The following is an 11,342-nucleotide window of genomic DNA, read 5'->3' as shown; positions in this document are numbered from 1 at the left end:
TTCTGCTGTATAATTTGTTGACAGTTACATAGACAGATCCTTTCATACAAATGCACAAAATCGGCGATTTAGGCTGTCTGACAAAACATCCACTTGCAAGTTTTGAGATCGATTGGATCGTTGGACAAAGAGTTATTTACTAAAAAAGCCAACATGAATTTCATCCCCTTCAACTTATAGTGTCGGTTAACACGTATTAGATCGAGCCTCTTTGGTCTTTAAGTTAGTTGTGTTAGAAAATGCTCTGTCCTTGGGTTAACCTCCTTAACAGAAAGAGGGAGATAAAAAGGCGTAGGGGCTCTAATTTTGTCAGGAAAATTCAGTTAAATCGATTGATTAGCGGGCTACCAATCTCGAGTTATTTGCCCTTGACAAGGTGGCGCAAACCGTAAACGACTTATCGTCGTCCGCATGAGGAAAAGTGGATTCATTTTCAGGTTGTAAACATTGGACAATTCTGATGTAAGATGATGGAAATTGGATCTGAGATTAGTCACAAGATCCGGGTAAGATTCTTCGCCTATATGCGTTGTAGACTGACTATGCATACAGCATACATTTAATGTCAGTCGCGTTCAAGGAAAGAAACGTACGTGCGTACCCTAATTTCGTGGTAGTTTTTACTTGCCTTCTAGTCGACGAGGTCTTCATCTCATGCGCTGGCTAAATGATTGCCATCACCGTAGAAACGAAAGGATAAGTCGTATGTCAAGTATAATGCAACACTGTCATATCTCATCCAATATGTTCGATGTCTGGTGTAAACTAACACCTGAAGGCATGTCTTATTGTCGCCGGTTCTGCCATTGAACAACACTTGCATTTTTTGAGGTTGTGTTTTGTAACACAGATGAAACTATTGAAAGTATCACGCGAGAGGGATTTCATCTGGATATTAATGAAAATGATTGGGTTTCTTGGTGAAGGCGAACAGTCAACGTGTTCAATGCAGTTTCTATGGCACATGATGATGACCCAATGGGTGAAAATTCAGATTGGACAAGCTCCATTTTTGGCTTAGCCCCCAATCAAGATTATTCCACTGACATGATCAATTATTTTTTTATCATATTCCAGCTCTGATGAGTTTATTCATAAATAGTTCCTTAGTTGGCAAAATTCAAGTTAGTTTTGATGCTACTATTAAAACAGCCTGATCCAGTGAATATATGGAGTCGTTTTCCATCTGTCCTCATTTCATTTTTATGCAGATCTACTTGGGGAAAGGTTTCCACCCGTACCCCCCCCCCCCTATTTTATCATTCTACGCATGAGAATAGATGTTTTAATGGAAAGTCTCCCCTATAAATAAGAACAAACCTATGTAAGAGAAAGCCTACCCTTTACCTAACTCTAAACCTAAGATAATACTAAATCTAAACCCTAAACCCAAACCCTAACCCCTGGAAATAATCATAACAAATAGAACACATTCTAAGCAGGGGTTACAGACACAACTCTTACCCTTCTTGGTCCATCTGTCAGTGGTTCATTTGCAAACATTCAACTTCAAACTCTTTGCCCCATACTTGCCAAAGCTTTACATTTGTGCTCACAAGGAATGTCAGACTGGCCCCAATTCTCCAATGCCAATGTCAACACCAGCACTTCCCTGTCTTTGTTACATGCTTTGTGTTGAAAATGCTTCAGGCTCCCAAGAAATATAACAGTCAGCTTAATGGTCAAAGGGACAGAATTCACCTGCTTAACACATATTTTACATAATGTAACCCATTACCATGGTTACTGGAGAGAGACTTGTGTGGGTGGGGAATAACAAGGGAAGGAAATTCCTCTATGAAGTCATTTGGGTTCATTTGCCCTGTTTGTTGTTTAACGCCACACTGAGATACATTGCACCCGGCAGCAGTTATGCCTAGACCAAACAATCCAGTGACAGGCATTTTTTTTGTGTGCTAACTCAGTTTTCATATGGAAGGTCAGTATGGTTCAAACAATGTTTATTTTATGCCCATAACCAGGTGATAACAGTGTATAAGGCATGATAACTGTGTTATGTTATAAATTATATAATCTATCATTTCTCCCAGTTTCATCGTCTTTGCACTGCAGGGACTAGAGTGTTAGAGGGTAAGGATCATGATGATCTTTCCAGCACCTTCATCTGTGGTGTTTATGTTGTCTCATGGACAGTATGCATGTTAAGTCTTATTGTACATGTATGTACTTTTGTAACCAGTGAAATGTGTGTTGTTTCTTTTTCAGTCTGCTATTAAGGCAAAACTGGTTGAACTTGGAGCTTATGTAGGTACGTAATTCTGTGTTGTGATTTTTCATCAGATTGTTATGTTTTCAACACTGCTTCACTTGTCAATGCCTCTCATTGTACTGGACAAACATCTCCTCTAACCTGTATATATGCTTTTCTATCCTTATGTTGTTCATCACTTTCTTGATAATGGTGTTGGAACCCTACTTTGAAAAGTCTCTCAGCAGTAAAGTTCTTCATCCATATATTGCTATCCTTCCTAGAGACTTATGTTTATGTAATCAAAATAATCTTGATAGTAATAAATACATATGTGTTTTAGATTTTTTATGGGTGCATTAAATAGTTACCATGATTTATGGTTCATATTGTAATGTTGTATCTTGTAAATAAATTTGTAATCTCAACAATTGCTGTTGTGAAGATTGTGCATATTTCTGATGTAGAGTATTTGTGATGTAGATTGTGTGTATTTGTGGTGTTGATTGTGTGTATTTGTAATGTAGATTGTGTGTATTTGTGATGTAGATTGTGTGTAGTTGTGATGAAGATTGTGTGTAGTTGTGATGAAGATTTTGTGTATTTGTGATGTAGATGAAGAACTCCCAGACTACATTATGGTCATGGTGGCCAACAAGAAGAACAGTTTACAGATGACAGAGGACCTAAATCTCTTCCTTGGTTCAAACACAGAGAAGTTCACCACATGGTAAACTTGATTTCTTTAAACTGATGTATTTTTTAAAGAACTGAGAAATGTTAAATAGTTACCATGGCACTGGCAGCAGGCTTTGTCTGTTTCATAGATAATCTGTTGAATATTACTGTGATGATGTGATCTCTTCGCCTCTTCTATGTTCTTGTTTTGAAATAAGGATTTTCAACAATATGCATGTTGCATGACGAGGTATAAATAAGTCTTGCTATAGTCAGGGCCCCCTAAGTAATGGAAGGAATTACAGCAGATTTGAAGGAATTGCATCTCAAATGTAAACAAACGCAGCCCAGTCGCGAAACAATTGCAGTGATATCGGTAGTTTAAAGGTAAAAACATAAACACAGCGCCCCTATCGGAATCGTGCCCCCCGGATGCTTCTGATGTTCAGACGTAAACATGACTTATGACGCTCTTTTGCAGTGACGATCTTTTCCTAATAAAATTATTTATAGCTCCGACAACACCTCATACCTGAACCCATTCAATACGGGTGGTCAAAGATGGATAATTATAAAAATGAAAACAGTAGAAACTAAAAACAAAACTCACCGAGATGGGTGCTCCTTCCAGTGACGCCATGTTTTGATGTGTGAGTTTCAGGACACGACCGACAAATCACGGAACTGAGCCGAGAAATCTCCGAAGATGGCCGAGCGTGTTTCAAGTATTACTGACATTGTTTCCAATAGGGGTGTTGTGTTTATGTTGTTACTGCTAAACTACTGATATCACTGCAATTGTTTCGAGAGTGGGCTGCGTTTGTTTACATTTGAGATGCAATTCTTTCAAATTTGCCGTAATTCATTCAGTTACTTAGGGGGGCCTGTATACTGTATAGTGTTTTCATCTTGATCATGCTGGTCTATGATTGTATGTGTACTTTGTTGAATAAAATCTAAATTTGTTGAACTGACCCCTTATGTTTAGAATTAGATAACAAGCTGATATTAATTGTTTGTTTGCAGGCTCCACAACCTGATCAACAAACTGCAGTCTATATCAAGTGGTAAGGCATGTAATGACAAGGTCAACAAACAGTCTCAGTTAAACCATAATTTTTAACTTACCTTACCATAGGGCTTATGCATATTACCTCAAGCATCGCTTAGAAGAGATCAGACAGTCGTTGATATGCCATTCTGTCAAGTGGCCACCTCATGTATCGACGAGTGATTAACAGAAGTGACGTGATCTCACTAATCGCAAGTATGAGAGCAGTCCGAAACTTCACTTTTACTTCAAGTGTCTCACACGTCAGACGTGTTTTTTTTTTTTTGTTACGCTATTTGCCACTGTGTTTGATATTAAAGTGCTTTTTGTACTGGTAGGTATGGTTTTCTACCATTTTTTCCCTTACGAGTGGTGAAGTTTGCAGTAATTTTACTTCACTTACCTGGCTACCTCGTGTTTTCAACTCACATCGTTATCCTTAGTTTTCCATGCTGTTTGTCCTTTTTCTTCGCATATGTGGGTAACGTTTGGTTCCCAAGCCGTTCCCTTTGCCTATGTGCTTTGCCATGTGTAGATATTGTTGTTATTATTCATTTTATCGTCGTTTTTTCTTCTGACGCTGTGCGTGTTTCAATGGGGGCAGCCATGTTGGTTTCTCTCTGTTGTCTTGCCGCTAGGGCATGCTCATTTGTTCTACGGGAGTGTTGCTCCATTTTTTCTACTATAGGGGTTTTTTCTTTTTAACAGTTTATTTATGACGTGGTTCTCAATGTTACTTGCTTTTCTGCATGTTGCAGCCTTATTATGCCCCGACAATTTTGCACACTCTGTAAGGTGCAGAAGTCGGCAAAGGATCCCCATTCCTGGTGTCTGGACTGTGCAGTTGTTGTGTATCATGTGCACAGGCGTGTGTATCATGACGCGTGGATTGCAGCTCTCTTCGCTCCCCCTTACCGTGTCGCTGCCTCTGACATCAACACCCCAGTCGCGCATGTATTCTCCAACCCAAAGTGTTTTGTTAACCGAGGACATTCAAGCGGTACTAGACAAGAATGCCATAGAGACAGTGCTAGACCCCCAACAGTCCCCGGGGTTCTACTCACCCATCTTCCTTGTACCCAAGAAGGATTTTGGGAAATTGCACATGATACACAACATGGCGACATTCAACCGGCTGTATCTTCAAGAGCCACCTCACTTCCACAAGATCTCTCTAGGACAACTGCGGACCAAGCTCGGACCCAGGTCATGGCTAGCCAGCCTCGACCTGCAGGATGCTTATCTTCATGTCCTGATTTATCGGCCGCACAGGAAGTTCCTGCGCTTTGTGTTCGCCAACCGTCACTACCAATGGAAGGTACTCTCATTTGGCATTTCCACGGCCCCGTGGCTTTTCACTCGTATCACTGCGCCGATCACCTGTTTCCTCCATCTCCGGAACATCAACTTTGATCCTTACATAGACGACTGTCTCCTCAATCATACCGATCCTCAGTGGCTACACAGACAGTTGAGTTTGCCACGTGCCTCCTGGAACAACTGGGGTGGATCGTCAACAGAGAGAAGTCCCATATGGAGCCGTCCCAGGAGTTGACGTTGATCAGGGGGGTTGTTTCTGACTCATTCCAACCTTTTCAGAATCCCACCGGCACGTTGGGTCAAGATAGCAGCCTTCACCGATCGCGGACTCACTCAGCCGATGTCTCTCAGGGAGTGGCAGTCCCTGCTAGGCCTTCTTATGTCAGCTCAAGATTTGACGCTACGGGGTCGTCTAATGCTTCGGCCGTTACAGCGTTTTCTCCTGCCATACATACAAGCTGACGACCTTCATATCAAGTTCCCTCTACCAGATCATCTTCACCGGTATCTGCGATGGTGGACTCTAGAGTCGAACGTTAGCATCGGCGGCTCCTTGACAGGCTTGACACCCGGCGACAAACTTTTTGTTGGCACTTCCCTTCTAGGTTGGGGCGCTCACCCCAACGGTCAGACAGTCTCGGGGCTGTGGTCCGACGTCGAACGCGGGTGGCACATCAACAGCCTAGAGTTTCAAGCGGTCATTCTCGCAGTTCAGCATTGGATGTCTGTTTTGCAGAACACATGCCTACTGATAGCTTCCGACAATTCCACGGTCATTTGGGTCACCACGAATCAGGGCACCATGAGATCTTGACGGTTGTTGGAGCAGATGTTTCAGCTGGCCAACATTCTCGACGACGGTAATGTTCGAGTTCAGGTTCGTCACATCCCGGGTTGCAGAAACGTACTAGCAGATGCCCTCTCCAGACCAGGCAGACCATCGCCAACAGAGTGGATGCTGCACCCGGAGGCATTTCGTCTGTTGTGTCAACAACACGGTCAGTCGCTCATCGACCTGTTCACGACACAACTCAACAATCAACTTCCATTGTACGTGTCTCCCGTTCCGGATCCTCAGGCTTGGGTGACAGATGCCATGTCCCTGTCATGGGAGGGGCTGGACGCGTATGCGTTCCCTCCACCAGTGCTTCTACCAGCGCTGGTGGCCAAGATCAATCAGACCCGGCGGATTCATCTGCTTTTGGTCTCGCCCTGGTGGCCGGCCAGCCAGAACGTGGTTCCCCGACTTGCGTCGTCTCGCCGACAGGGACACCAGATTGGCCGCAATTACTCCGCCATCCACACAGTCGTCTTCACCATCACGATTCAGTGAGGTTTTGTCTTCACGTCTGGACCATTTACAGAAAGCTCGAAGGGCTAAGGTCTATTCTACTTGGTTGACAAAGGTCATTGCGCATGCGCACCGGGTATCTACGACATCTATTTATGACAACAAGTGGACGTCTTTTGAGAAATTTTGTACACTCAGGAAGCAGAATCCGTTATCAGCTTCTCCTCAGTTTCTGGCGGAATTTTTTCTATACCTGAGAAGATCTAAACACTTGCGAGGTAGCACCATTGCGAGGTATCTTTCAGGGCTGAACTCCGTCCTAGCAGTCAAGTGCAACTGGCGAGTTTCCAAGGTGCCAGAACTACTCGCCATGTTAAAAGCGTTCAAGTTGGAGGATCAGAAGGTGAAATTTCATCCACCTGCCTGGGACTTCAACATCGTTCTGGACCATCTCCGCGGCCCTCCTTATGAACCCTTGGAGCAAGCTTCTTTTGAAAATCTTTCAAATACGACAGTTTTTCTACTGGCGCCAGCCACTGCGGCTAGGGTTCAGTGAAATTCACGCTTTGGATGTCACCCATGTCAAGTTTGAGCAGACTCCGCATGGTCGAGCTCACTTAGGACTTTTATGGGACTTTATCGCAAAGAATCATCTGCCTGGACAACCGGACAGATTGTTCTCCATCCCTCCGTTGTTGGCTCTCAGGACTCAGACGAACTACTTTTGTGCCGGGTTCGGGCATTGAAGCTTTATATCTCCAAGTCAGCCTCTCGAAGACGGACTCAGAAGAGACTGTTTATTCCGTTTGCTGCGTCCGTAAAAGCAGAGGTTTCCAGGAACGCGATAGCACTCTGGTTACGAGCCACTATTCTGGCTGCTTATTATGCTCAACACCTACCACATCCGTCGGCCAGCAATCCTCATGAAATTCGTGCTTTGGCGTCCACCATGGCCTTACACAGGAATTGTTCCGTTCCGGCAATTATGGAGGGATACTACTGGCGATCTTCCACAGTCTTCGCAAGCCATTACCTTTGTGATGTTGCGGTTGAAGATGTGGAGGGGTTCCAGTCCTTTGATGGTGGCGCAGCAACTCACCCGACCTTCCACCCACTAGGTACTTGTGAATTTCTTACCTTGGGGTCTTAAGGAAGCGTATGTTTTGGTGACATGTTATTTCATGGTTGCGTGTTTGGAGTTGGTTTTTACCGAGGATTTACTATCTGTCACTTCTTCCAGTTGTCGGCTAGCTTTCTCGGTTTGCCTTTTCTCCGACAAGATCGATTCATCATTGATTGGCCCTCCGAAGTCCGACACCTCCATCCTTTCTGTCAAATTCTCATGCGTAAGCCCTATGGTAAGGTAAGTTAAAAATTTATTAAAATCTAAATATTTTAGATATTTACATACTTACCTTACCATAGGGAGGTTACGCCCACCCAACAATGGATATTTTTCCTCCCCACGCTGGACTTCTTCAGACTTCATTTCGTTTTCGGTAAAAGTGAAGTTTTGGATTAGTGAGATCGCGTCACTTCCGTTCCTATACACTCGTCGATACATGAGGTAGCCATTCGGTAGAATAGTGTATCAACGACTGTCTGATCTCTTCTAATCGATGCTTGAGGTAATATGCATAAGCCCTATGGTAAGGTAAGTATGTAAATATCTTAAATATTTAGATTTTAATAAAATTGGAAATTTCAAAGTGAATTGGCACAACCATCATGATCATTGATCATCAGAATGGGAAAAAATACAATATGAATTGAAATACATTTATCTGCATTTAGTGATAATGCCTATCACAGCACAATGTATATTTTAAAATTTTTACTGAATCACAGTCAGACTTGTACTGCAAAGCATATGGAAATGTGAAAACTATTTTGAATACTTGGACTGGAAGACAACGTTTAAAATCAGACACGAATTTCAGAGGGTTTTCATTGTATGCGTATTGATAAAAGTTAAAGATTGATGGAGTCACCAGACTAATTGCCGGTGAACCTATGGTCCCCTTTGCTTTTGAACACTTGTTAAGTAATGAATTTTTGTACATCAGCACATATAGAGGGAGTAATGGCTGTATCATAATTATCTTTCAGAAACAGTATCAGATGACAAAGAAAAGAAGGAGAAGGATAGAAAAAAATCCACAGAAAAGAAGAAAGTGAGCTCGAATGATGTCCCAGCTGCTGTACAAGTTAAGAAGATTGAAAAGGCACCTGCTGTCCAGAAGGAGACAGTCAAGCCTAAAGTCAACAAAGTGAAGGAGGTAGTTCAACAGAAGGAGCCCTCGCCTGTGCCAGAGCTAGAAGAACCCGAGTTTACTGTCAGGGCAGATACAGGTAAGGCTTTGGTTTGTGTGATGTGTGATGTGATTTGTGTACTGAATGCCACACTCAGTATTCCAGCTATATGGTGGCAGTCTGTAAATATTCATGTCTGGACAAGACAGTCCTGACATCATTAGCATCGATCTATGCTGTTGGGATACAATGCCAACCAAGTGAGTGAGCCTGACCATCAAATACTGTTAGTCGCCTCTATGACAAGCATGGGTTGTTAACAACCAGTTCTCAGCAAGATCTTCACTAGTGTACACGTAAAATAACCAGGTGGAATAAAACAAGGAGAGTAAAACCAACAGATTGAAAGTTTTGTCATGTGTTAATACATATGTATATATTCTTTCAGATGAATTCAGCGAAGAAATGAAAGAGATAGAGAAGCAGGCCGAAGCAAAGAGAGCCCCCACCCAGCCAACAACCACTGCTCCCCCTGTAGTAATCACCACCCCTAAGCCTGTAGTCACCACCCCACCAGCTCCCGTAACCATAGTGAAGGAGCCACCAGTGGTCCGACCTACCGCTAGTGCTGTGTCCCGACTCAGTGACAGAAAGACTGTTGTGCGGTCAGAGTCTCGACACGAGGGGAGATCTGTTGTGTCTTCAGAAAAACCAGCCCAAGTTGTCAGAAGGGTGAGTCACTGTTCTGTACCTGTGGTCACTGTTATTATCTCAATCTGTCAAGTACTTTTGAGTCTATGTATTAGAACCTGTATTTTACCATTATTTTCAGTGAATTTTGTCTTAGTGCATGGATTAGTACACGGATTCTTAAAGACCAGTGCCCCGGTGTTCAAAACAACCTTAGCTAAGATCAACCTTAAGCACTAAGGTTAGAGTTACGATCACCTTAAGAAATAGATACACCTGTTGCAAAAAACAACCTTAATGAAACCTTAACTTGGACTCCAACCTTAGCCGTAACCTTAACCCCGTGGATGCCGAGTTTTTTTTCAGGCGCACATTTTCATAAGGTTTGAAAAGTGAATGTTGTGCGAGAATTACGCTAGCGTGCTCCTGGATCTCTGTACGGCTATAAAATTACACAGAAATGTGGAATATTTAATTTCCTATCCGTTGGTATAAATATAACTGCGACAACCTCAGGGGTTTGAGAAATAGATGCTGCTAAATGTTGTCCAGAACTTTTGTGTGCGTTAAAAATCAGTAAATTTCTCCGTTTTCATCGTGTACCAATAAAAGCACTCCGCTACGATTTTTTACATTTATCATCCTTACGAAACGTGTGAGTGAAGAAAATACAGCCTAATGTCAAAACGACATAAGTGTGTATGAAATGGATTTATGTGTTAATGCACAACGTTATACGCTCATTATTAAAAATGGCCCGCAATAAATGTCAAAAATGGATTCTCTTCTATGACGTCCACAGGGAGATGATGCACGCATAAAGATAAGGGGGCATAACCCTGCTTTACATCAGGTCAGTGTAACTAAGATCACATGGAGAGAATTTTCTGTGAATACGGACAGTATATTTTCGTAATGTTTTGTACACAGTGAACATACCAATTCCAATACAAAGTTTCCCAATGTGAGCGGAGGCTTTTTGGTAGTTTCACAGTTTATAAGGAAAGATACCAATGTACTACATGAGAAAGCGATTTGGATGGCAATACATAATTTAGTTCTTAGATTCCCAAATTCTCCTGTTTGTGTAGATGTATTTTGATTAATTTTGCATCACTATTAGCGGAGTAACAGACACATCTTCAAATGTAATGACATTATATAATAACATAACTGAAAATGATGCAACAAATTAGTTGACGTCATGACATGTTTTGTGCATTTTGTGACGTCAGATAAAGACGACACTGCTTTGCTGATTAGTATATATCTCACCCAGTTTTGCATTGAATATGTCAAAGGTCTCGGCTTCTATGCCAGAATTCAACACACTTTAGACAAAACGAAATAGTGTCCTGAATATATCAACAATTAGATGGTTTTACTACGTATCTTATTGCGAGCAACACGCGCACCTGCCTGGCATCAATTTAGCGTAAATGAATATTCATTTAGGATATAAACATTTATGATTATGTTATTTCTCTTCATAAGTATGTAATGAAAGGTAAAAAGAGAGAACTATTAGATTGTGTACGTCAGGTTTGTCCAAATTAAGACATGACCTGTTATATATTCTTAAGCACTTTTCATATAAATATTGAGTTAGATATCCTATAGCTAGTTGCTATCAAAATATGTTTCAAAACGTTTTTGACAAACTCGCACCTGGTCAAAATACGCAAAATATGCATCACAATACTGAAAGTGGAATCGGAATGATATGGCCATTGTGTTTACTCTTTTTCAACCGACCTTCTCAAAGAAATTGCCTAATATGTGCAACAATGTTGACGTGTGACATGACTACCCATGACCGATTTCTTTCAAAATGGCGGCTTCGCTGACAA

General features: G+C 42.0%; 1 protein-coding gene across 1 annotated transcript in view; it reads left to right on the top strand.

Annotated features, from left to right (window-relative positions):
- The first annotated feature begins 355 nt into the window (after positions 1-355).
- The window catches only part of LOC137293578 (zinc finger CCCH domain-containing protein 14-like), a 39,857-nt gene continuing 28,870 nt past the window's right edge, over positions 356-11,342 (top strand). Inside the window, exons 1-6 of the mRNA XM_067824214.1 lie at positions 356-506; positions 2,227-2,269; positions 2,825-2,939; positions 3,914-3,954; positions 8,659-8,901; positions 9,251-9,534. Coding sequence (XP_067680315.1) covers positions 468-506; positions 2,227-2,269; positions 2,825-2,939; positions 3,914-3,954; positions 8,659-8,901; positions 9,251-9,534 — 765 coding nt within the window. The 5' untranslated portion in view covers positions 356-467. The remainder of the gene's footprint in view (positions 507-2,226; positions 2,270-2,824; positions 2,940-3,913; positions 3,955-8,658; positions 8,902-9,250; positions 9,535-11,342) is intronic.

This window comes from Haliotis asinina, chromosome 8, assembly GCF_037392515.1.
Source record: "Haliotis asinina isolate JCU_RB_2024 chromosome 8, JCU_Hal_asi_v2, whole genome shotgun sequence".
NCBI lineage: Eukaryota > Metazoa > Mollusca > Gastropoda > Lepetellida > Haliotidae > Haliotis > Haliotis asinina.
This window is presented reverse-complemented; position numbering and strand designations above follow the sequence as displayed.